General features: G+C 41.3%; 1 protein-coding gene across 2 annotated transcripts; it reads right to left on the minus strand.

Annotated features, from left to right (window-relative positions):
* Positions 1-3,084: 3,084 nt before the first annotated feature.
* On the minus strand, positions 3,085-17,680 carry chp2 (calcineurin-like EF-hand protein 2). 2 transcript variants are annotated; one of them, XM_023409581.2, is made up of 7 exons: positions 17,492-17,680; positions 15,264-15,336; positions 13,684-13,764; positions 13,234-13,355; positions 13,073-13,138; positions 11,708-11,830; positions 3,085-5,176 (listed from the first exon to the last, which is right to left on the minus strand). In XM_023409581.2, exons 1-6 carry the CDS (start codon positions 17,556-17,558, stop codon positions 11,751-11,753), a joined length of 489 nt encoding a protein of 162 aa, XP_023265349.1. In that variant the 5' UTR covers positions 17,559-17,680; the 3' UTR covers positions 3,085-5,176; positions 11,708-11,750. The 2 variants fall into 2 exon arrangements, with proteins under 2 accessions (XP_023265349.1, XP_023265348.1); XM_023409580.2 differs by having other exon boundaries at positions 13,077-13,138; positions 17,492-17,678.
* Between the last annotated feature and the right edge of the window lie 9,969 nt (positions 17,681-27,649).

The raw sequence follows: 27,649 nt of genomic DNA on the forward strand, positions 1-27,649 counted from the left end.
GTAACATGTAGATTTTAAGACAATGTCCTTCATGTGACCATACTGTCAGCATCCTTCACACAAGGTAACACACTACATGACATCCAGAATGTCCATATTATTATTATTACAGTTGAAGAACTGCTGTGTAATCCACATTTATAAACTATTAGCTTTTGGAAATATTTATATTGTTGTTTGACCAATTTACCACTTGTATCATGATTAATTCCAGGTTTGAAGGATGTAATATGAAATCAACACTCCTATTACTCCTCTCTGCCGTTATTAGTGCAAGTAGTTTCATATTATTTCATTTAAAGTTTTGTGGTCATGGTGGAAGACGGATGTGCAAGTAAACTCTAGATTTAAATTATCCCAAAGTTCAGTGGAAAATTACTCTCTTTTCCAAGTGGAAACACAGGGGAAGATGGGTGACGCCCATGAAACATGTGCCAGCCCCCAGGGGATAAAACAGTCGTGAACAATTCACACATTGCCAAAAAGCCAAAACCAGGCCTAGGCCTAAGTCAGGTCAGAAGCCAATGCCAGAAGAGAAAGAAAAGTCAGAGAAACACGGATGACAAGGGTTACCACGGCAACCACAGCCACCTGGGTTCCAGCCGAAGGTCTTCAGCTACAGCGCAACTCACAGTAGGCCGGTCTTAACACTCTGCTCATGACTGGGTTGATGTCGAAATATAGCAATATTTAATCATCAAACCTAATTCGTAGATGTAGTGTCATTAGCTGTATAGCCATAGTGTATAGCCATAACATATTCTCTCCCACCATTGCCAACTCATCACACTGCTCATTTCATTATTATTTTCATCTTTATGATAAATACACCTTGCATTTACTCTGTAGATAGTAGTTTACTTAATAAAATTCTTTATTTACACCCAGTTGTTGTCCTGTTGTATTCTTTTGACGTAGAGACTGGAGACCCATTGAATCGAGAAGTCATGGCTTCCGATATGAGATTGATAAATTTGGCAATGAAGTAATTCATTGTTGTCTTCCTAGAGGACTGGTGCCCCATTTCAACGAGAGTAAATCCTAAAATATGGCTTAACGCTACATAAATATACAACTTCCTCCCTCAGTGCAGCCTTAGATCCACGAAACAGGACAATAAAACACAAATGTCACACAATAAAGAAAAAAGGCTGTGGACACAAGTATCACCATGGTGACAACACAGGTGTGTAAACAATATCAGCTCCACAGCTGCTGCAGTCAGCCAATAACAGAAAGTGAATGCAGAAGTAACTGCTGGAGGATCCACCATGTGTATTTTGGTGAGACCCAGCAGCTGCTATTGGTCACATTGTGGGTAAGGTAGTTTTGGTCATTCACCATGTTCCCTGGGTTGAGATTTCAAAATCAAATGTAACTTTTTGAAGGAATCTGTATCCATTTACTCCCCCACACACCCTCAAGGCCTTGAAGTCTGCAGGTTATTAACTTCACTTCACTGATCTTCATTCAGGTGGAAAGAGGTCCTAAAAATAAATGAGCCAACAAGTTATGGTGAAATGGAAAGCTGCAGTCCTCAGAGCTCACTCTCTTCACAAAGACAAAACCTTCTGTTTTGAGTATCAGCCACAGACTGGCCACTAACCTGGCTCCAAGAGAAATGCAAACTGTTCCAGATTAAAGTCATGTCAAGTGGGATTTGAGTTTGGACTGGCAATTGAATGTTGTCGATCTTCTCCAGGTCTACACACTACTGCCAGAGAAAATATTTAGCAATGGCTCCACCTAGTGGTCTCAAATTGGACATACACCAAAACTCCAATACTTTCACAGGCCTGTCCGCATACTTAGTTTAATTTTGTCCTGGGTCTGTTTTTCCTGGGCAAATCTTAATGCTGCACCATACAATCATATCTTAGACCATCCATCCATCCATCCATCCATCCATCCATCCTTTTTCTTCTGCTTAGCCAGGATCAGGTTGCGGTTGCAGGCTAAGCAGGGCATTCCAGACATGGGATATGTAATCCCTCCAGTGAGTTCTGGGTCTACCCTGGGGTCTTCTCCCAGTTGGACGTGCCTGAAAAACCTCCAAAGAAAGGCACCTAAGAGGAATCCTAATCAGATTACCAAACCACCACAACTGGATCCTTTCAACATGAAGGAGCAGTGACTCTACTGCGAGATCCTCACACTATCTATAAGCCTGAGTCCAGACAACCCATCTGAGACCAGTGGTTCTCAAAGTTGGGACTGGGGACCCCGAGCGGTCCTTGAAGGGCTTCCTATGGGTCTCCAGCAAAAAGAAGAATAATTTATTTTCACTACAATTCCATCCATAAGTAACACAGTGACAAAAATGAATATTTTATTCATGGGTTTAAACACTTTCTGTAATAAAACATATAGAAGCGAAGATCTTATCAAATCGGGACCCTGTGACAAAATCTTATCAAATGGGTGTCTGTGGTCTAATTGTTGCGAAAAGGTTCGACAACCACTGTCTTAGTATACAGTGGCTGTCTCTTTTCTGTTGCTCTCGATCACAAAGAAGCTCCATAAAAAATAGTTTCCCAGATTGGTGATGAAGAATCTGACTGGCCTGCACAGAGCTCTGACCTCAACCCCATCCAAGGCCTTTGGGATGAAATTAATTGTCAAAAACATCATTTGAAGCCCCCTCCCCACAGTCCTCCCCAACATTGGAATTGGGGCTAAGTGATGTCCAACAACATTTGTAACCTTTTGAAACCAAGAATCCGACAATCACCTGCTTCTATTTCAATTTCCCTTCTTCACACAACTTCTTCTGTCATTTCTCATTTATGCAAAGAGGTGCAGTGTGATGGATAACTTTGAGGAAAGACTCCCCGAAAATGTGCATCACTATCCTCATTTACCCAGCAAAGCAGTCTGACCATTCAAGGTAGCTCTACTTTGCCTTCCAACATGGTTTTTTTTCGAGAATATCCCACTCTTTTTTTCTGAACATCTGTACCAAATCTCACAAAATTTAAAACGCTTAATCGTTGCAGTTGAATACATGGTAATTGTTGAGTTCAGATCCATATATAACCAAACAGGACTCGCGCATTCGTTTGATGAAGTATGCAGGACTACAGATAAAGTTCAACACGTCTAATTTATTAAAAGTATAGTCAAGCATATAAGTTTGAGATTGCTTACAGAGCTCTGGACCACCCTGCTCTCGTCTCGCCTGTCTAAGCAGCATGCAGTACTTTCTTGTTTCAGACATTCATTCTTATACACACATTCTCTGTGTAACAGGGTCACTCCGCCTCTTCTCTCCTCACACCACTCTGACCTGAACCTGTTATCTAAACATGTCATACTTGTACTTTCTTGTCAGTCCCTGTACATCATTCTGCAATCTCAAACGGCAATCAGGGTCACAATGTTCAATGTTCACATGTCATCAATGTTCATAAATAATCATAATCATCAGTTTAAGGCTGATTTGCTTTTTTAATCATACAATGCATACAGTAGTAAACATAGCATATCCCTTCATACCATAGGTGCTGAATTCATCCATCAACTGACCTGGAATCGATAATTAAATTAATTTAAGTTGCAGCTTGTATTTTCAGTTTCAGATTCCTTCATTTCGAAAAGGAAAATATCCATTTTACTGCTTGCTGTCATGCTGCCTAGTTAAATGTGTTTCAAACTGCATACTGTAATTTGATGTCAGAGCAACTAATATTCAGGTTCCCATATGCAATTGTAATACATGTTCATATATTGAATTTCCATATATGACATACATGTACATTTAAAATAAAAGCACATAACGTATGTAAAAATGATATATGAAACCTATTAGAAATTGGAATACTTTCATGTATTGACATAAATGTCATACATGTACATAAATGTCATACATATACGTTCATGAATGTATGCTTATATGGTATATATTCAGCTTGTCGTTGGTCTGCAGAGGTGAAAATGGAATTCAAACATTCAGTCATGAGACTTCATGACACACTGGAGACGGAATCATGTTCAACCATGAAGATTTAGAGAAGGAAACTGCTTATAGATAAAGTAAAAAAAAAAAAACTCACATTGATACAGACTAAGCTCTTTATTCAATAGTAGAACTTAGCACAAAAAAGTTGAATCACAACAAAAAGTTATGACAGTCATGCATATAGTTAACTATAGTGTCTGTAGGTGAAAGTCATTAGTTCACACAGTCATACATTTTGGGCTGCACATGGACAGTCTGCATGACCCCTCACAGATATGGTGGATGAAGAATTTTAAGTTACACAGATAATTGTATTCTTGTGGATGTGCATCATACACACCTTGATGTCCAATCTGCAAGACAAGATTAACTCATGTGATTGGCCATATTGCAGAATCCGTATTCATCTACTGTGCTTGGGTTGCACTACTCTGATGTCCATCTTAATTGTTTGCACTTGCATTTGCACTTGTAGTTAGTTTCAGGAGAACAGGGTCCATGAGGTCCACCAATGAGCTTCACCTGAAGGGCAAATCACGTAGGAGGTTCATCCAGTTATCCAGTTCCAGTTCCCACTGTGCAGGCGTCACAGCCAACCAGCTAACAACTGTGGCTACATAGTATATAGATGATATGATGATGATAATCAAATCAAAAATCTGATCTTTTTTGTTGAAAAAGCAAATTGTTGTTACTAATGTTACTTTACTACTTCATTTTTGTTTTCTCATCACAGTTTAACCCTTGTTTATAAGTTTTGTACTTTTGTTCAACAGAATTTATTGTTTATTGATCTGTTTATATGTTGTATGTAAAGGTTTCTGCCTACCCTTAAAGAAATGATTACCAGGTCTCTGTGGTGATAGGTGAGAAATTGTTCCTGCTCCATCCACCTCATCCATTAGTTTCCTTCATCTGAACTCCTCATCCTCCATTTCCATTGAGGTAAAAGCCCTGTAGGGACGTGTTACTGCTGCCAATGGTCTGAACCAATGGAAGCAGCATATTAACTTATTCAGTAACCATGCTAAAGAATAGCATCTGTTTAATTCCATCTGATCAACTTCTCTCTGTTGGTTCCTCTTCATGTCTCCAGCTGAATTTTCATCTCATCTTCTTTTCAGTGTAAACAGGAAAATCCCAAAGTCTTAGCAGGTTTCGTCTTTATTTCAGGAAGCGAATACTCATCTTGTGATCGATGTTCACTTTCTCCAGAGACTGAAAACAAAAGAAAAATAATAATTAATAAAATAAAAAAACAATAATTCCATCATGTTACATTCTTTTCCAACCATATATGTAGACAGCTAGTGTGTTTCTCATATAATAACTTCTTTTTCATAGTATTTTTTATATTTCTTCTGTTTAATATTATTTATTATACAGGTAAATGGTGATCTGTTTTGGCATTACTGCCTGATGCACTTCCTCTGGTGTCCTTGGGTCGGCTGGCTGCAACGTTTCACCCCTTTAAACCTGGAATGCTCCTGGTGGCAGGGCAGTGGCAGGGACATCTCCCTGCCACCCCCTGCAGCCAATCCCTGTGCTAGGTGTTACTCCAACTCTTGTCCTTTCTCCTCAGCCCGAGCCAAAAGCAGCACTTCTCAGCTTCTTCAGCCAGGACTTTCAGGGCCTTCCGCTGGTTTTCTCCTGTTACTCCCATGTCTCTCATGAGGCGGACAGCTGATGTTCCGATAAAGCCACGGCATCCTACCTCTATTGGGTAGGCTCTCCAACCAGCCTCCTTGCACTCAGTGGTGAGTAGGGAGTACTTTAGCCTCTTCCTCTCTGAGGCAGCCTCCAGACCCTCCTCCCATGGGACCATTAGTTCGATGAGGAGCACAGTCTTGGTGTCACTGGACCACACCACTATGTCAGGGCTGAGGCTTGTGGTGGTGATCTCTCTGGGGAACTGAAGCTTCATGCCAAGATCAACTATCATGCTGCAGTCCTGGGTGGCAAGAACTGACCTTGGGTGTTGCCCCCACCTTCTCCGACAAACTGGATGTGATGGTCTGCGGGTGGGGGATGACCTCTGCTCATTGCCAGCCTGCGTCTCTCCAGCACCTCGGCCAATTTGGTCAGGACCTGGTCATGTTGTCACCTGTAGCGTCCTTGGGAGAGCGCAGTCTAGCAGCCTAATAGGATGTGGTGGAGGCTTGCTTTTGGGCTGTTGCAGAGGGAGCAGCACTCTTCCTGGCCAAACCACAAAAACAAGTTCAGAGGGCAGGGGAGTGTGTCATAAGCTGCTCTGATGAGGAAACTGAGCCTTGACTGTGGGATCTTCAACAGGTCCACCATGCTGATGTTTCTGCCAACAACGCCTTCCCACCTTGTCCAGCTGCCCTGACGTCCCTGTGCTATGGTTCTCCATCCTCGTCACCTCAGACACCACCAGTTCCTTCATCTCTCTCCTGTTGGCTTTGGACCAGAACTGCGGGGTTTCTCCCCACCCAAGACCAGCCCTTCCCATCTGGACTCTGCCTGTGATCTCTTTGTGCTAAAGCCTGCTGATCGCCAGGTCAACCACAGCATGGTGCGGCCAGTACAGATCTGGACATCTGCAGTTCTCACTGCCTGGTCCGTGGAGTCCCTCATCTCCATCACTAGCCTGGACTTCTGCTGCTTGTAGCCCATGCTTATTGATTGCAGCAGCAGCTGTAGGGTGTTCTTTCCAAAAAAAACAGAATCTGAGAGACATTACGGCAAGCCCAGCCACTTCTGGATGAAAGAATTGGCTTTTCCATCCATTCTGCTGACCATGGATAAAGGGATCTCACGCAGTTTTATTGACCACGTTATCCTCTGGTAGACAGTGGTGTGGTAACACCACACCTTGTATTTTCCTGGAAGCTGGCTTCGGTCAATCCCTGCCCAGCCATCAGATAGCTGTTTCAGGACACTTTTCCCTGCATGCTTATCCGAGAGCTCAGCTGTGTAATGTCTCCTGAGGCTTTTGATGGGCTGTTCACCCAGGGGATTTTCTCGCCACCTACGACAAAGACGGTCCTGTAATTCCTGATAACTTTCCTAAGTGAGAGGCTTCGGGACTTGGCCGACTTGATCTTCATCATTGCCAACGACATCAGCTCATCCATCCTTTTTAGCAGCCTAGCTGTACATGGCGCTGTTGGTAGGAGACTGGTGACGTCATCCATGAAGCTTTCTCAGTGGGGGCAGTTTCTGACCTCATGGCAATCTGGCTCCTCCTACTATCTGTCTTGCTCCAATGAGTATTACCTCAAAGGCTTTCACAAAGAGGATGGGGGATATTGAGCATTCCATGGCGATGCCTAACCGCAGATGCTTCCATCTGGTTGTGAACTCCTGGAGGGTGAAGCTCATTTGCAGGTCCTTGAAGTAATTTGAGGTCAGGCTCCACATGTTGTCAGCTATGAGGAAGAACTCAGTGGCATAGTTGATAAGCTGGTGTGGCACAGATCCATATGCATTTGCGAGGTCAAGCCAGATGAGGTGCAGTTCCCTCTTGTCACGCTTCACCTGCTGTATCTGCTCCCAGATCCCTAATGAGTGTTCCACACACCCTGGGAAGCCAGGGATCCCCGCCTTCTCGCAGCTGGTGTCCACATAGCCATTCTCTGTAAGGTAGCTGGTCATCCTTCCTGCAAGGATGGAGAAGAAGATCTTTCCTTTGACGTTGAGCAAGACGATACTTATGAATTGGCTGAGCTCCCTGGAGTCCTTTTCCTTGGGGATAAATACCGCCTCAGCTCTGTGCCACTCCACTGGGATGCATTGCTTTTTCCAGGCAGCTTGCATCTGTGTCCACAGCCACTTTAATAGTGCTGGTCAGTTCTTGTAGAGCATGTGGGGTGTCCCGTTGGGAACTGGGACTGCTGATGCTCTTGCCTTTCTCACAACCTCTCTGACTTCACTGAGCCTGGGGAGGAAGGTGTTAAACTGGGACACAGGTGGGGCTGGATGAGGCACGTACCGTGGTGACCCTAAAGGCTCATTCCTTGCTGGATCACTGTACTGCTTCTTGATGTGCACTTCCAGTTCCTCTCTGGAGATCCTAGCCTCCCATTCTTTGCTTCCTCCAACAGCTGAAGGGGTTCTTGAAGAAGTTGGCATACTTGAAGGGGTTCTTGAAGAAGTTGGCCCGTTCCTTCTCTGTCCTCTTCCTGCACTTACAAATGTGCTCAGCCCTCTGCAAGCTAGCTAGCCTGTGCTTGTACTCCTCCCACAGCACTTTAAGGCATTCTCTCTTACTTGGTGTTGCCTTCCTCCATCTCTTTCAAAGTTGACAACGCTGATGTACCAGCTGCTTGCTCTCTCTTTCTCATCTCCCTTTTCTCATCTGTGCGGTGGATTTCTTGGTGGGATTTACACTGAACCTGGCTTTGCATTCCTGGTAGACAATGTCTCCAAGCAAGTAAAGCCTTGCCTACTGTAGCGTACATACGTGGCCTGGCATCAGTCACAAGCCCTTAAGGAAGTTCATTATAAGGACATGCAGAGTTACGGACCCACACTTTGCAACTCTTCCCACCATCAAACTATCAAATTGATAGGCAACAGAGACAAAGGACCCCTCTTCCACAAACAGACCATGCTTTTAGCATGTCCGAACGACACAGAACCAGACCAAAGGTCAAAGGGTCAGCTCCAGAGGATTAACCAATGGACACCAGACAACTGGAGAATATAGGCAAAATCTCCAGTTTGTAACAATAAGACTTTGTCTAATGATATTTGATTGTTTCTTATATAGGACAAGTTACAACAAAAGGACTGATTAAAACTAAGGTGTGAATCCTGGCCTGTCTGTGCCATGCATGAACACACACACCAACCTCCCTTCCTCTGTCCATTTCTAGATAAGAGTCATAAACTACAACCCACATTCCCATCCTGGGTAGTGACCAGCAGAACCCTCTTCACAGACACAGATCTAAGGAAGAATGTAAAATTAAATATCTAACTGTTCTCTAACTCATGAGATGTTCCTATGCAATAGTTTAATCCCAAACTTCTATGCCATAGAATGTTTGAAATGTAACATGTAGATTTTAAGACAATGTCCTTCATGTGACCATACTGTCAGCATCCTTCACACGAGGTAACACACACTACATGACATCCAGAATGTCCATATTATTATTATTACAGTCAAAGAACTGCTGTGTAATCCACATTTATAAACTATTAGCTTTGGGAAATGTTTATATTGTTGTTTAACCAATTAACCACTTGTATCATGATTAATTCCAGGTTTGAAGGATGTAATATGAAATCAACAACTTATTACTCCTCTCTGCCATTATTAGTGCAAGTAGTTTTATATGTTTTTTCACTTCATGTTTTGTGGTCATGGTGGAAGACGGATGTGCAAGTTTATAAGTAAACTCTAGAATTAAATTATTCCAAAGTTCAGTGGAAAATTACTCTCTTCTCCAAGTGGAAACACAGGAGAAGATTGGACGCCCCTGAAACATGCACCCACCCCCAAGGGAAAAAACAGTCGTGATCAATACACACAGCCCGGAAAATCAAAGTTGGAGAATCCAGAAACCAGAAGAGAAAGAAAAGTCAGAGAAACCCAGATGACAAGAAGATGCAAGAAGTTAGAAACAATCCAGAAACTAGAAGCTGAGATCTTTGCTCAAAGCTCAGACTCCCGGCTCAAAGCCTGGCTCTGTAGCCATGTAAACTCTTAGCTCTAAGCTGCTAGCCACAAACTCATGGCTCTTAGTCATTTTTGCACTTTTCACGTCTTTTATTTTTCTTTACCACAAGCTCCAAGTAATGTGATTTTTGTCTACATGCGCAATCTTTTATTGCGCATGTAGATAAGCCAAGTCAAAACCAACTGAACCAAAACAACGGAAGTGCCTCAGAGTAATTTTGTAACTTTTAATCATCATCAGGTTTTCCTTTTTGAAAATTTTGACAACTTTAGAGTCATCTGGTCAACGCCAGTCTCCTCTAAAGTTATCCAGCCAAAGGGAAGAGCATTAAAGTTTATTTCGCATCAACCCGCAAGAGACACTAGCAGATAACATCTGCACGACCGCCTGCAGAGAAGCCGAGCAGAAATCAAGAGTGCCCGAGACAGAAAGTCTCCTGGCAAACTCCACCAGAGCTGAACCGCTGGGACACCGGCAGAATCCGTCATCGTGATAACGGGACACGGCCTCCAGGAGAATCCACCTAGATCCTGCGTCTCCAGGGTTACCACGGCAACCACAGCCACCTGGGTTCCAGCCGAGGGTCTTCAGCTACAGTGCAACTCACAGTAGGCCGGTCTTAACACTCTGCTCATGACTGGGTTGATGTCGAAATATAGCAATATTTAATCATCAAACCTAAATTCGTAGATATAGTATCATTAGCTGTATAGCCATAGTGTATAGCCATAACATATTCTCTCCCACCATTGCCAACTCAGCACACTGCTGATTTTCTTATCATTTTCATCTTTATGATTATTACACCTTGCATTTACTCTGTAGATAGTAGTTTAGTTAAATCAACTCCTTTATTTACACCCAGTTGTTGTCCTGTTGTATTCTTTTGACGTAGAGACTGGAGATCCATTGAATCGAGAAGTCATGGCTTCCGATATGAGATTGATAAATTTGGCAATAAAGTAATTCATTGTTGTCCTCCTAGAGGACTGGTGCCCCATTTCAACGAGAGTAAATCCTAAAATATGGCGTTAACGCTACACTCCACACCCCCTCGCAGTGACCTCTCCAAAATCTCGCTGAGGTCTGCGTCCAGTTTCTGCCATGCTGATGCCTCACTGGCTTTCAGCCACTTGATTTTGTCCCTTAGCCTTAGTGCTTTCTTCACTGAATTTCCTTGCTCTAGTCTTTCTGGACAGGTGGGTGCGTCTCCTTTGATGCTACCTGGGTCACTTTCCACTGAAGGGTTCTTCCCTCAGCAATGCAGGATCTGTTGGCACTGTGGTTTTCGACCTGGCCTTTGGTCCCTCTTGTTTTATCTGCTACTGCAGTGCAAGGTTGCTGCTGATGACTCCCTCCACACCTTGCTCTTCCCTGGTGGACTCATAGACCCCTGAACGTGGTCACCTTTTCCCTTACGCACCCACAAATATGAAAGCTCTTTTCGTTGTCTGTGTTCGTTCCTGTCGTTTCCATGTGGTCTGTCTGATTAGACCCATCTTTCCCCCGCCTCTTGGAAGGCCTGCGGGTTGTCTTCTCTTTGTAGACTTTAGACTACTAGAGACTAGTGGGTTGGGTTACCAGCCACCCACTCCTCCAGTCTTTCTGGGCACCATCCAGTCTTTCCTGGCTGTCCTCCATACAGTATATAGCATATTATATTTTGGTACAAAGCTTCACTGTCTGTTTGTGTTGATGTTAATATTGTCCATGTTCCACAAATGCACATTCACATTTAAAAGAGGCTTGTCCTGATTAAATATGAACAAAATTCTAACCACTATGTTTTCAAACTTTATAGTATTCAACCATAGATTTTTATTGTTGTAAGTTCTTGTCTTATTACAGCACTAGAATTTTCATTCTCACAATGCTTATTATTTTTCTAAATTCGAAAAGAGTTGATGAAGAAAAAATAATATACATCTACATTTATTATCAGGAGAATATCCCAAACTTTAATCAAATTCATAAAGCAGAAGTGCTTGTTTTTGTCCAGATCAATATCCTAAATTGAGTAACTGGTTTAGATTTGAAGACAAACAGTCTTTACTTTGATTAAAGAGTTTTCAGCTCTGACAGGTCGAGATTGTCTCACCTGTCTGAACTCATCGAAGGAAATGGCATTGTCTTTGTCCAGGTCAGCCTCTTGGATGGCTCGCTCTGCGATGCTCTGCAGCTGCTCCTCTGTCACTTGCAACCCCAGCATCGCCCGCAGCACCTGTCAATCACAGTTATCAACCAATCATTAATCACACAACAAATCCTCTTGCAGAGAATCTTAGTAGCTTCATTTCCTTATTTCCAAAGCTTACTTGTCGTGTCCCTCAAGGGTTAATCCTGGGTTCCATAAAATTCTCTAAAATAATATATCTTTTAAATTCTATACAGATGACACAGAGTTATATTTTGATGTTACTGGTACTAGTAATGTGTTTTTCTAAAGGACTGTATTGAGGATTTCAAGTGTTGGAAGTCATAACTTTCTCCAGCTTAACAACGACAAGACTGAAATAATTATATTGAATATCTTTGAGGAGACTGTCTGAAAATGTGCACCATTCTCTCTCTCTCTGTACGCTTCATCGCAATTTATTTAACCATATTTGAGTTATTTTTATAAAACACAGATCATGCAGATGGACAGTAGAAAAGCTGTGGGGGTGGTTTGAGAGGTTTCTGTAAATATTTAGTTTTTTTAAGCTGTGACCACTTTAAACTTTTTGCATCCAGGGAGAAAAACAAAAGAATCTGAATGTTTTCAGAGGACTTGTCAGTGACAGATGGGGGGGGAATTTATTTCTGCTATGAATTTAAAAAAATAAACTAGGAACTTGTACCTAGTTTGTAATGCAGGATGTGTCACAACTGTCAGGGTTGTCACGGTTTGAGGGGTAAGGCTGGACCCAAATGCAGCCAACACATGGGAGACAGTGCAGACAGATTTATTAAACTAACACAAGCACAGGGAACCACAGGGGATGACAACAGGTAACATGAACAGGTAACATGAAAAGACCGAAGACAAACCAGACTCGAACAGCTTGAGGGGAAACCATGAATGAACAGATCGAGGAAAATCCAGAAATCAACAGGCATGAACAGGCTAAGGATAACCCCCGAGACAACAAAAAGACAACAGACGAACCAACCCAGACAAAGGGGAGCACAAAGACTATATAGACAAAGGAGGCAAGGGTGATTGCACACAGGTGAAACACATTAGGGCGGGGCAGACAATCACCACACAGAAACAGGACCAAGACAGGAAGCAAAAACACTGACACACAAGGAAAACAATTACAAAACAAAACAGGAAGTGCGAAAAGTCCAAACAAAACTAACAAAAGGTGTCTGCCATAGCAAACCATGACAGGATGCAGAATGATGCAGAGGAGTAATCATAAACTCCTTTGAATCAATGTAAAGAGGATTTCAGTGGAAGAGGCCGTTTAAAACTTACAAACCTCAAGAAGCTCTGCTCTGGAAATCTTTCCATCTCTGTCTTGATCATACAACTGGAAGGCAACTGAACACACACACACACAGTTTTTAAATTATAATCTTTCAGGAACAGTCATTGGTGGATCAGAGGTGAGGGGTCACAAACCAAACTGGACTGACATTTGAGTTTCCTGGTGCTGCTGTTGGCTGGGTCCTGCTGTGTCCCTCTGGTTCGGTTTGTGTCGGTGGGACGAAAATGAGCCAGAACCCGGACAAAGGAGGGAAAGTCCACTCTTTCCTGTCTGGAGACAGAGAGGAAAATAAATATTTCCTGTTTCCTGTTCAGAATAACAAACACACAGATCATAAATTGCTCTAAAGTGTACTGCTACTGCTGCTGTCATGTCCAAACCCTCATAGGATTTATTGTTCCTCCACATGAAACATTGATATACAGCACCAGTAAAAGATACAATCCAATCAAACAGGACTGTGGTGGTCTTCAGAAGTGAAACCAACAGCTACATGAATGGTTGGAAATGAAAATGATTCAAATTCATATCATAGTTAATGGTCTAAAACATGGAGAAGTTAATATAACATGTTTTAAGCATCAGCAGGCTGCTGTACCCTGGAGAGAAGAAGGCACCGATGATCCTGTCTCCAATGGGGTTCATGGCCAACTCCCGAAGAGCTCCGAAATCCTCAGGCCTGAGACACAGAGTGAGAGCTTTTAGTACACTAGTCTGCCATATCCACCACTGCAGCTAAAGTGACTGACGACAGGAAAACCTCCAGTTCACATCACTGATCTGTGGTGATGTTGTTGGTTACAGTTTACAGTGGTGAATTCTGTTGGTATATTTCATTATTCTTTTGTGTCTATAAGTGGCTAAGGTACAGTAGATTAGTAGGTTCTGTTACATGTGAACATTTTGCGATTGTACAGATATGATCAAATGCATTCTTTCATTCTTTACATTTTAATTAAAAACCAATGTAATTGTAATTTCAACTTCTTTGTAAGATATCCAACCTCCCACCTTCTCACCAAGATATCAGAATTTTAATTGTATTAGTAAATTGAATTCCTCTGCATTTCAACTACCTGAGACACCCAACCTCTCACTTTCCCATCAATATTCAAACCCTTTTGTATTTTAAATTGTGTTGGCTAGACCTCTTAACTTCACACTTCAAGGGGGTCGGTGCCAATACCTGCGAGAGACAAAAGGTAAGACGCCGACCCCACAACAGACAAAGGATGTGAAACACACAACAGGGGTGGGCCTTTCCCTCAGGTATAAATGTTCAAGTTTCCCCATGCTCGGGGTCTTTCTTCATTTTGAACCGCTCGCTCGTTGATTGACCTTTTCTTTGCAAAGAAAATAAAACATTGTCGGCCGACGGAAGTCTCTATTTCATTCTTCACCAAGAGCAGAAAACTTCCACGACACCAACAACAACAAAAATGGCACATGGCAAGAAAAGTTTATTTGTTGTGTAACAGCTGAAATTTAAGACATGCTGTATTACCTAGATATAAGAGGGGCAGCGCCATCAGTCTGAGCTTTTCTTTTCCTTTTGGTTGAGCAGTGCACCTTGATGGAAGTAGATGCCTAGCATGGAACACCTTATTCTTTAAGCCCCTCAACTCTAGAGTAATGTTTAGGGAACATGTGGCTTCTGGGGGGCTCAACTGGTAGAGCGCATTACATGAAGGCGTAGTCCTAACTGCAGCAGCGTCGGTTTGATTCCAACCCATGGCCCTTTGGTGCATATCATCCTCTCGCTATTGAAATTAAGGCAAAAAATCACTTTTTAGTGTCCATGGAAACACTTGTGCTGTGTTGTATTTGCAGCTCATGTGTTGTCAAATTAATGAGGATGTTTTCCGAATTTGTGTGTGTTTTGTCTGTTTGCATGTGTTTTCTGAAGCTGCAGTTCTTTGAACTCTCAGGGCCACTGTATTTTTAGCCAGAAGAACACGACTTTTCATCTCAAGTCACCCCAAAAGGTTTTACTGGGCTTGTTCAAAATATTTAAAAAGGCAAACTCTTATAACATCTTAAAAATGTAATAATCCAACACCTTTCCCACAGTGATTAATGTTTCTTTTGCAATGTAAGTAATGTAGTTTATATACAAGCTGGTATTATCATAATAATATAGAGTATATGATTATTATTCTACTCTGTCTATCCACCAACCTGAGCTCTCCTGTCTGGTCTTTGTCCAGAAATTGAAACCTCTCATACAGACGCAGGAGGTGGGCAGCAGAGACTGGAACACAGAGAGTGATCAATTGATTACACACTGATCAATAGCTGATGTCGTCAGTAAGGCAGAACACAGCTTCAGTCAGCATCTCATTCATCCCTTCTGCTCTTCACAAACACAGTCAGAATATTATTTGTACATTTCATACTAATTCACATGGAGGTGGATCACATGGTGTTTCTTTATTCGGAGTCACATCACAGCTGCACTGTTGACTCTTTCGTGTTGTTTACACTCAGGATAAGAAACGCTGCAGCATAGTTACATTCCTCAAACACACCTGCAGCCTGACTGTGCACACAGCAAACACAGCAGAGAGCAAGCTGCACGTTCATTCAGGTCACCTTTAACTTCACACCACAGCAAAGGTTCTTCAAAACTATTTAGTTCAGGTTTGACATGAAGTGACTTTATTTTTTTTCCAAAGTTATTATTATGTTATCTTAATGTGCTGTTGTGAGCCGGACCATTCTGAAATAGTAAGAAAAAGACAAATACTACAAACAAACATGGAGATTATGGAAATTATTGTGTGACTTTAGTTGTTTCTTGAATTCTGTCTGTTGCCGCTCGGGAGCTGAGTCTGAGATCTTGGATGTCAGATTGCCTTGAATGCACCAAAAGTAAACACTAACTGCACCACAATACAGGAGTAACTGAGCTTTGACAGAGATAAAGTTAAACCAGTGAGCACAGTTTCTGTATCAGTGTGAACAGTTCAGGGTGTCGACACAAACTGAGATAAACAACAGATGAAGCAACACTGATGAGTTTAACAACACTGTGCTGTTATCAGAGAGCTCACACACACACACACACACACACACACACACACACACACACACACACACACACAGCCTATATACATAAACTATATGTGTGTATTGACTGAATATACTGACTGAATCACACTTCATCAGCACTTTTTTCACGAATGAAGACCATGAACTACATTCGAAAGCACCAGAACAGGACCTGGAATTGGGATTGTTTTGACATGTTAAAATAGTCCTTTTTTCTTTTCTTTTCTTTCCTTTATTGAACAATGATGTGGGAAGTTATGGCATATATGATTAAATTTTGAGCACATTCATTTAAAAAAAACAAAAAACAAAAACATTTTTATACTATAACATTTCAACACATCTGATAAATAAACAGACACCCACTCAGAGAAAAAGCAGATAACCTATAAGGTCTTTTTAAACAAAATTAATGCTACAGACTTCATAGAAATATTATACTGACACTGTAAGAAATTAAATTACCATCAAATAAAACATCAGTTATTTAGGACCAAAACCAGATGTCAGAGAAATATTAAATATAACATTTTAGTGATCTTAGTGATTTAGAGAGAAGTGACAAAAGAAAATAATTTTTCATTAATAAATTTTCATTAATTTTCAAGTAGATCAGGGTAACATTTTACTTTATTTTTTACACCATTGTGCCCTTCTCTTTAGTTTTTAATAAACAATGGCCAGATGGTAGTTGTAGCTAATCACATTTTTAGTATCTGTTCATGTTATGTTGTTCTTAACAACTCATTCTATGAAACATCATAACAGATTAGGAATCTGACACTATAAAATATAAAATGTTTCAAAATTCCATTATTTCTATAAAATATATAATTTGTATTTATTATATCTATCAGTAACATTTATCTTTCAACCTTCACTCTCAACAACGTTTTCATGAGCTTTGAACACATTTTTAATGCTTTATTACAGAATGTAGGATGTTTGTGTGCAAACATTTAATATATTAGGAGGAGAAGTAAATTTACTGTCTCTTGATATTACTAAAGGAGATTAATCGCAGCAGGAAAGCTGTGCCCTCATGTTTCACAGCTGTTACTGTCCTTCACCACATTGGCACCTACAACACTGTCAGAGTCATTCTGACTGTTTAGTCATAATGGTACTTGAGGGAACAAAAACTTTGAATATGTATTAATGTGAACAGAATGAGAAGCTTTATGAGATAAAACAACTGCGTTTGATCTTAGAGATTCAGGAATGACTCAAAGATTTTTTTTCAAAATGGTGTTATTTCAGTAATTTGAGCTAAACATTTCTTTTCATTCCTCCACAAACTGTTGCTCGTCTGAGTAGGAAAAACAAGCAACTGAAGCCAAAGAATCTCAACTCACAGCCAGTTTCCTGCATGATCTCTTGGGCATTGGGGATGTTGTCGATGCTGGAGCTGCTGGAGCCCATCCTACTGCAGAAAACACAGCGCTGACTTTTGTTTTAAGTCTCCAAGGCTTGTAGCTGCAGTCTATTGTCTCCAGTTGCCAGCAGGCTGACTGTATCTTTCTGTGTGTCCTGCAGAAGACTGTCTGCACTCTGAGTCCTACCAAAATCATGACAACGTGTTGCTCAGCCAATGACTGCTCTTGTAATAGGCAGTTACCAACCAATGGGCTTCCTAGACCTGCCCGAAACCATCTCCACTAACTCTATGACATTTTGGAAAAAATACCATGATACATTTACAGGAAAAAAACTTGAAATCATAGAAAACCTTTATCCAAAGAGGGTGTCTGTGATTACAAGGTTCACCTTGAACTTGGAAAGAGGAAACATTAATCATTTTATAAACTGATCCAACATAAGAAGAATTTCCTGTATAACTTAAAAATGTCTTCTTTGTGCATGACATACAAAAGTAAATTATGCATTTATAACATTTATTATTACATTATTATTATTATTGAAGGTGGACTGTGTATTTAACCTTGTGCTGCAGCAGCCTTCATGTAAGTGACACTCACTCAGTTCAGACTTGTGCTGTGTTGAATGTTAATGTGGCTCCAGGACTCAGAGTAATACTAACATAACACTATAGTAACTCTAAAAGTAACTCCCAAAGCATTTAACTCTAAAAATAGCTACCGATCTGAGAGAAGTTAGAGATCCACAGAACTACTGCTCACAGCTGCTGCAGGGAATCAACCTCACTGTGTCTAAATTATAAAAGTCAACTGTTAAAGGCAGGCAAGTTAATATGAATGTAATCACCTCACTAACGCACCATAATACTACAAGCAACAAACTTGCTTCCTCAGTTCATTTAAACAACACTTGTTTCCAGCAGAAAAAAAACATGAACACAACACTGACATATCAGCACCTTTTCAGCTGATCTATTATTGTATAAAACTAGAATCACCTCCTCCTGGTTGCCTGCCTCCTCCACTCAGACCTATTTCAGGTTGCATCCCTGTTTAGCCAGAGTCAATATGAACCATTTATGTGAAATTTTGTCATAATTGCTGTGAAGTCTTGAGTAATGGCTAAAAAGGGCTTTGTAAGGTTACACTGACCTTGACCTTTGACCTTTAACCACCAAAATCTAATCAATTCTTCCTTCAGTCCAAGTGAACTTTGCTGGATTTGAAGTTGTGAAGTTTTGTCCAGGCGTTACTGAGATATCGTTACCAGGAGATAATAATACCTGTGCTTGTACCTGTGAATTAAAGGGATGGTTCAAGTTTTTTGACGTGGGGTTGTGTGAGATAGTCATACATAGTCGGTACATTACCCACAGTAGAGATTATGATGAGCACAGTCCCAGTTAGGAAAGCTGACCTAGGCCTGGCAGAGTGGCAGAGCAATGTGATGCTGTGCATGAGGCCACGAGAAAAAATGTGTAGTCACTTTTAAAACAAAACAATCCAATATACCTTTATTTAGCTTCAGGTAGCTTTCAGTGGTTAACTTCCCATGAAAACAGTACTTTTCTTTGGCACTACATTTTTTTAACTGCTGAACACGTTTTTCCTTGTAGACAGCAACACATCGCTCTGCTTCTAGCTCTGTGTTTGGTCTCCACCAGCTCCTATTTAGCTGCTTCACCAGCTGCTCTCTGACTGAGTGTGTTTGCTGTTTGCTGCTCAGTAGGTAGAGGACAGAGGCTGTTTACACCTGCTGAGGCTGAAAACGACACTATGAGAGTGGAGAGCAAGTGAACCAGAATAGTAAAGCTGTGTCTGGACAGATAAACAATGAAATTTCAGCTGAGCTCCAGGCTCAGCTGAAAATTCCTTGTAGGTTCATCATTAACACAGACTCCTGAACATTGTCATTTCATCAACTAATTCTTTAAGTCTTGCCTTTCCTGTATTTCCCTGTACTTGTGATAATAAAGGTGCAGAATAATGTCCACATTGTAAACATGCAGATTGTACCTGGTGTGTTGACTCAGTGGAGCTGATAATGTATCAGCGAGGAGCGGGAAAGGCTGCTGTCACCCAATAAATGCTGTTCACGAACACCAGATGGAGCCATTTCCATAGAAATACACACAGTCCAACGTGCTCCTCTGCACTGCAGACATCCACGACCTGGACCTGCATCTCTGGGAGAACTGATCAGACCATGCTGGTCTTCACTCTGCAGGTTTAGGTTAAGGCAAAGTAGGTATTGTTTCTGGACTCTAAATATATTACATCCTCACTGTGAATGTGGATGATGCTTTCTTTTATATGGATGTAAACAGATATATGTTGTTTTTTTATGCATCTATATCTAGTCCTTTGAATCATCTAACTGCTGAATAAAAACATAATTGTAGCCTAATAATCCAAAGTAATCTTCATATACAACTGTGTTAATTTTATTGTCATATATTATATATCATCATTATAAGTACATGTATAATATTAATTGATTTATTGATGTATCAGTTGATTCATTCTAAGATGAAACTATTGAAGACCTGTATGAACAATTAATGACTGTTCTATGACACACTGGACAGAGACATGTTAACATATACAATTACATATCAGTAAAAATGTATTACTGATATATAATTGTACACATTAGCAATTATATATCAGTATCATACTTTTACAAATTTTCAGTAAATGTATGACGACACATTTGACCTGTGAGGTGCTGCTCATAGTTATTATCACCCATTATCCCTCAGAGCCTCTTTGAGCTCGTTGTCAGGTGCTTCTAAAAAAGAGCCCATAGATCGTCTGTACAGCAGGTTATTGTGACCTATAGTGACGTTTTGTTGCTAGGCAAAATCTAGTGGTGGTAGTAATGATGACAGGAGCAAAGGGAAAAGTGCAGTGACATTATATAAAGAAAGACAAAGTCCACGTCAGGAGGAGGTTGTGGTGGATGGATGAATATGACACAGGAGAGCGGTGTTCGATTCCCATGTGAAAGTAGCTGTTTATGTTGTTTCTATTATCTATGACCATTAATCATTACTTTTATTGTTATTATTAAATGTCTTGTCTTACTTTTATTACTGTCTTCATAAATTACACTTTTTGTACTGTACTGCCTTGATGACACTGCTAATTTTGTTGTATGTTGTTCTGCTCTGTATGATGACAATAAACAGAATTGAACTGAATTGAAACCACAATGAGACAATCTGGTCTATGGAGGATTTTCGCTGTGCATCACCAGCTGTGCCCGCCCTTACTGTTACTGCATGGTTCCTGTCGACAAGTAACATTGACAACATGTAACTTTTTCACACTTTGAGGCTTTAAGGTCCTTGGTTTTAACAGTTGTACCGTTTACGCATTTAACAATGTAATCTTCCGGTTCTCTGTCAGAGTTGATCGCTTTCATGAATCTGGGGATAGGTTGGGCCACGGGGACCCCATTGGATCGACCATTTTTAGGTTGCATTCGAAGGAGCCTTTGAAATGGGACGCAATCGGTCTTCAAATCAGCTTCTGAAGGATGTGGCCCTGAGTTGGGACACAGCTCAGTGTTCAGGTTGGAGGAGTTGTTGCAGCTAGCTGCTAAAGAGCCAGATGCTTCCCTCAGGAGTGAAAAGAGAGAGAATACACTTAGAATTCTCCAGGTCCATCCAGTGGGATAATGCTGCTGCTCTGCCTTTGATGGATGTGGACGTCAGCAGCTGGTTGATAACATTAGCCATAAAACTTAACTAGGTGATAATATGTTGTGCTGCCTCTGGCTGGTCACAGTAATCACATAATGCAGCTGTAAGTTTGTTTCTCATGATGTTTTGAAGGCATATCATCAGCAGGAGAAATGTTAGAGTCATTAACAGTGATTTTGAAAATGAGACTTTTATCAGCTGTATTTTGGCATTTTATCAGCAGACATTCAGCTTCTCCCTTTGGACTTTGACCCAGTTTCATTTTCAGCACACACACACACACACACACACACACACACACACACACACACACACACACACACACACACACACACACACGCACAGCATTCAGTTGGCAGAGAGTTTGCATTCCTCTCTCTCACATTTGACTTATCAGCTCTGTTTATCTGAATAAAGAGTTGCTGTAGAAACTCTGTTGTTTTCATTCTTCCTCATGCCCCCCCCACCCCCTATCGCTGACTGTGGTCTTTCTCAGTTGTCTTCAAAGAGGCTGAAGGATACTCTAGTCTGCTAGCCTCAGAATGATCTTCACTACAGCCCACTGTTAGGAGGAGCAGGGGAGTGTGAGATCTGCCCACCAAGTGTCTACAGGATTACAGAGGTAACCATGGTCCTAACTGAGGTCCAAGGCATCCTCAAATCTAGACCACTGGGTTTCATTTCAGCCAGTGTTAGAAAACTTAACTCTATCACACCCCAAGTTAGGGGTGCTGGAGGCAAAGCCAGATCCTAACTGAGAACATCAACTTCAGGTTCATTAAAAATTACCCACCAAGCCTCCAACCTCGAAAAATGGCACGACAAACCTCAAAGCAGACACAGTGGTAATGCTAGCTGACCCCCAACTATCCAGAGCTCTCTGGTCTGTCCCTGGCTTCCAGATGACATCACTTCCCCTTGGATACAGTTACTGTGGCCTTCCTGTTGAGCACATTTGCCACCCAAATGTGGGAGGCAGCTGTTAGAAAGGCTCACATCAGATGTGCCTTGTTGCAGAGGCCAGGCATGCAGGCAACACCAATCACTGGTGTGCTCATGGTGAATTAATGTGAGGAGAGATGAGTGTCTGATGCCTCCTCTGGGTTTGTTCTGCTCTGCTGTATGTTATTGAATTTACACTAAAGAGTTAAAGTTATCTGTCCTGACTTCCTGTGTTTTGATTGACACTCATACCTGGTCCTGTCCTTATCATTCTATCCTCCATGTCTTTTGTCTCTGTGGCTCCTGCAGTGTGAACAATAAACAGTCTGAAGGTTGGGACATGAGGTAAAAACTGTGTGTTATCACATCTAATCGATTTGGTTCAAACAAACTCTGCTCAGTTTGGTTCTTTTCCAGATAGTTTTTACTCTGACTTTACGAACGAAACAAGAGTTGTAGATGTATGAAGTTTTGGTGACGTCATCCTGCACCATCAGAGCTACAGTATCTGAATCTGGGGGATAGTTACTACGAGGACAAACGTTCAACAAACTTCTATTGAAGAGACCTAAAAAGTATTCAGTGGCAATATTAGACTCTAGAGGGCCCCAGGCGAAGAAATCCATTGAAGACCATTGAAGCCCATGTTAACAGATGTCCCCTTAACGCCTCACATGCAATAGATACCAGCTACAGCACACATCATGAGGGGTTGCACCTAGGAGAGATTTTGGGGCAACATCAATGTACTGTATAGTGTCTTTATGGGAGGTTTGAGGGAGTTTATGGTTGTCATTGCAAAATTTGCAAATATGAGGTGCCATCAGTGACCCCTTTTCCCCTGGGGGGCCCCAAGTATTTGTCTGGTTTGCCTCTCCTGATGGTGCACCTCTGAAAGAATTATTCCCCTTATACAGAGTCCTCCAGGTCCTCCAGGTCCGAGTCCGAAAAAGGATCAGCCAGCGTATAAACGGGCCTGGAAACCGTCAGGGGTGCTGTCTGGGAGGATCGACGCACCCCCAAGAAAGCCATGAAGCTGGCGTAGACTGCTGGGTCCATTCTGGTCGGTTCGTTCTGTCAAGGTATTTTAAGGGGTAAGTAGGACCCAAATGCAGCCAACTCTTGGGAGAACAGTTCAGACAGGTTTATTAACAAACGTGAACATGAAATGAACAAACCCAGAACAAAACTGACAAAAAGTGTCTGCCATTACAAACCATGACAGGCATCTTCTCCACAACCTGACACTGCAGCTGCAACTCCCTCCACACTGGGGTCAAGTCTAGTGTCCTTTAAAGCAGAGGAGGTGAGGGCTGGGTCTGTGCTTGGCAGGAGTCTGGACTCACTCAGGACTGTTGTGGAGAGACGCATGCAATGTAATGTAATATTTATTATTGTTATTATTATCAACAATGAGAGAATGGACACATGAATTTCCCCTAGGGGATAAATAAAGTATCAATCTATCTATCTATCTATCTATCTATCTATCTATCTATCTATCTATCTATCTATCTATCTATCTATCTATCTATCTATCTATCTATCCACACTTTAACCTGAAGCAACATGCCCCTGTTGTTCTTAATACAATTGTTAGGAACAGTTTTCAGTGTGAACAACTGAATTGTCATAAAAAGAGATTTTGGGTGAATCTGTAGTTATTTTGTTTAGTCCGGTTCACTGTAATTTATTTTGCAGATTCAGTCTTCGAGCGACCTCTGCAGGCAAAACCAGAGCTGACGTCTTCTCTTATCAACATTTTTTGATGTGTCTGCGTCTCAGCAGTTTATGGGGGAAAAAAACACACTTTGTATAATTGTGAGAATATGTGGCATGGTATATACATAAGTATAAGTATATATAGTCCATGAGTGTATGTCATCCTAATGAAAATGCACCTGTCATCTTTGATGTCCATCATTGTGTCTGGTCGTCCTGCTCTCTCTCTCTCTCTCTCTCTCTCTCTCTCTCTCTCTCTCTCTCTCTGTTTCTTAGAAATCACACCCCTTCATTTTCTCACCTGTGGTGTTTCCAGGCCTGAAAATGAAAGTGCAGGTATGTTTGCTATGTGATAAGAGGAGACAGGTGATCCGTGGGCGGGTACACAGATGACAGATTAAACAACAAGCCACATAGCACAGTATTCACAATGAGCAGCAGGAAAGAACAACAGAGAACAGAAGAGGACAGGAAAAGTACAACACTTCACTTTTCTATTTTAATCTCATCATCTCATCTACTTCTACTTCAATACTTTTTATCTGTATTATCTGCAGAGATGAAGAGAAACCCAATGAAAGAGGGATTTGTTGTTTGTTGTCGTAGAAATATTTCTTTAAAAAAATGTTTATATTTGTCCTGTCATTCATTACATGTTGTTTACAACCTAGTCTCGTAATCAGAGTGGACAGCTGTTTTCTCATAAGGAGGGTGGTTATTTGTCTCCAACCAATTAATAGAGGTGGATGTATCCATCTTGTTGACGGCATTTTTTGTCGAAACAGGTTGTTAGGAGTAGTTCACTCAATGTTTGTCATGTCAATCAGATTACATGATATCAGCCCAATAATGGTCTGATCAAAGATCCTCTATAACAAACGATGATGCATTGCAAGCACTGCCACAATTTGGCAACAAATGATAATGACTTCCTGTCTCGTAAGTGGGCGTAGTTGTGATTGCTTGTTCATGTCAAAACATAACAACAATACAACACTAGATAAAGTTTGAATTTACGCCTGATTTTTTTTTGTTTGTTTTTAGCTGCTAGTTTATATCTGATCAACCCAGAACAAGATCATATCAGTCTAATATTCTCTGTTTTCCCTCCAAAAACAATTAAAAAAATAATGACAATAATAGTATTATCAACCAATGTGATCACACGGTTATAGGAAATGATTGAAAGTGTGCTGTCTCCTTTCTCAACTGTCTCAGATACAGGGTGAGCGCTGGACGCAGTGTAGTGCGTCAAAAAAAGGATGGGATGCTCTTTATCTGGAAGTAGCATAAGAAGATGATGTTCCCATTCTTAATCCTGCCTACAAAGCTTTCATTATCTGGTTGTTTTTCCAACCAGGTAAACAGCTGTCAATTAGTACAACACCAACCAGCAACCAGCAGACCCATCTGAAAGTCAGTTAGAGGTCTGGAGGTCTGGAACAAGGCTAAAAGTCAAGTAGCAATCTTATGAGAAACCCTTGAGGAAAACACAGCCACATTCCCTTAACCCCAGGTAGACTGATTGACAGGATGATTGACTGACAGGTGGTCATTATTGAAGGATTTATGAATCACAGGCTGTTCAAAGACACTGTTTCAGCCTCACTGGGCTTTTGTCCAGACTGTCACAACCAATGAAACCGAAAGCGTGTGTGTGTTGGCTGAGAGCCAGCAGGAAGTGAATGAAGTTTTCCTGGCTGAGTGAACTTTGACCCCCCCTCCCAACTACCCCAACTGCCTCCTGGCTCTGATATAGACAGAACAGAATAGGACAAAGGTCTGATGTAGTCCAGTACGGTCTATACGGAGAGTACCTTACAGAGTACAATACACCTCAGTCAACAATGATGTCAGGGTTACAGAATGAATGCTGGGAGATGTTTGGGGTTTTTTGGTGGTTATTAATGGAGTACACAACATGGAGCAATACAAAGCTTAGCAGTTATCATTGTTGATATAGAGACCAGTCACTGTTGAATACAAGAGATCACACCAAGACCTCATTAAAGATGATCCAGTCCAATGCCAAAACTAAGCAAGACAGTTCTCAGGTTTTTTGTGAAAATTTAGAACAAAGGAAATTGTGTTAAACTGAATTTAGTTATGGTCAACTGATAATTACTCAGGGTTATCTATAAACACTGAGAAATGGAAAAGATTTGGAATTATGGAGTACAGTACTATTGTAGTATAGGTTTTGTATATGTACTATCTATGATGATCTACAAGTCATATGACTGACTAATGGACTGTCATGTTGTAGCACTTTTTGTCTCAGCCCCTATAACTCACAGAATTTCTGTGATAGAGCTCAGAGTTTGACACAAAGATCCCTTATTTGTCCACTACAAATTAAGCTTAGTGAAAGTTCAGTCAGGAAGACCATCTCTTTGCCTTTTAGTCACAACCACAGTTCCCAGCTCATTCTCATCTTCATCCATCATGACCTGACACACTGGCCTTAAGCCAATCACTTGTAAGCTCTCAAACTTTAAAAGTGTCTCTCTCTCTGGTGTCATTCATCTGTCATTTCAGCACATTTTGTGACCCACTTCCACCTTCACCACCTCAAACGACGCCTGACCATCTCCAATCAAAACCAAAGTTTTTGATAAGAGAAGTTTTCCTCTCATAAGACGTTCCCGTCTCAGAGCTCGATTCATCATCACCACCACCAGTGTCCAGGCTCTGGGGGAAGTTTCCTCCAATAGGAAGCACTATGGACCGCTCCCCATGGTGATCCACTTCCCACAGGGATCTAAGTACCAAAGTCTGTTCCCTCTGTTCACAATAAATTCCATTTTACTTCAAATTTGTTTGTTTCCAACTTCTCCAGCTGTATCACAGAATTCATTAAGTGATGTTAAATACATGGAGTTCCATTGTTACAACCTGCCCCACCACCAAGGTAAGTTGTTACACAACCTGTGCCAACACTTCACTTTCTTCCTGATGTACCAAGAACAAAAAAAACACCTCACCACCGACATTTAATTACTTTAAGAACAACTGTAATCCACAACAATGAGGTGTTGTCAATACATTTAAAACTTTATGTGTGCAGTCTTGGCATACAAACAAACATTTTAAATTACGAGGTTTGTTGTTACACTGTTTTAAAGGTTTAAAGGTGATACAACAGTCCCCACCCCTGTCAACCATTGTTGACAGGGGTGGGGTTGTACTGTAGCTGTAGCTGCATGGCGGTTTGATATTAGTACAGATGAAATGCCTCACATTATTCTCACTTCAACAGTATCAGCACTCATCAAAATATAGACTTGGTCCAAAACATGACTTTGTTGCCTTAAAATCAGTGTTTTGGTTGTAAAACTTCATCACACAGCTCTGTAATTTCAAATGTATGGTCAGGAAGGATGTGGTCATACATGAAAATGATCACATGATTCTTAGGTCATTCCTCATTGCTGAAAGGCATACTGTTACAACCATCCCTTTGTTACAACCATCCCCGTCTCCCCTAGATAAGGAGACCTGCAGAAACCTCAGGTTTCATCCACACTACTACTTTTTCGATTTAAAATGCATCTCTTTTGCTACGTTCTCACCTCCCGTCCACACTATGCTGGAATTTCTGGGCGCTGTAATTGCAGACTTCTGGAAATGTTAATGACCCCATTTTAGTTTGAAAACTCTGGGGTTGTGTTGTAGTCTGGAGGGCTGAAAACGGAGACCTTTGGAAACGATGACGTAGACACCCATGGTCGCTCCCTGATTGGGTCTCATCAGCCTTGACTAC

The sequence above is a fragment of the Seriola lalandi genome, unplaced genomic scaffold (assembly GCF_002814215.2).
Source record: "Seriola lalandi dorsalis isolate HSWRI2012SDOR001 ecotype SW California unplaced genomic scaffold, Sedor1 jcf7180002054399, whole genome shotgun sequence".
Classification (NCBI taxonomy): domain Eukaryota; kingdom Metazoa; phylum Chordata; class Actinopteri; order Carangiformes; family Carangidae; genus Seriola; species Seriola lalandi.

Excerpts from the sequence above, each read along its gene's own strand:
- chp2 (XM_023409580.2), bottom strand. The coding sequence starts at position 17,558 with ATGGGCTCCAGCAGCTCCAGCATCGACAACATCCCCAATGCCCAAGAG. Across the intron at positions 15,337-17,491 it reads GATCATGCAGGAAACTGGCT|TCTCTGCTGCCCACCTCCTG; the intron begins GTGAGTTGAGAT and ends TCTGTGTTCCAG. Across the intron at positions 11,831-13,076 it reads CCAGAGCAGAGCTTCTTGAG|GTGCTGCGGGCGATGCTGGG; the intron begins GTTTGTAAGTTT and ends TGTGATTGACAG.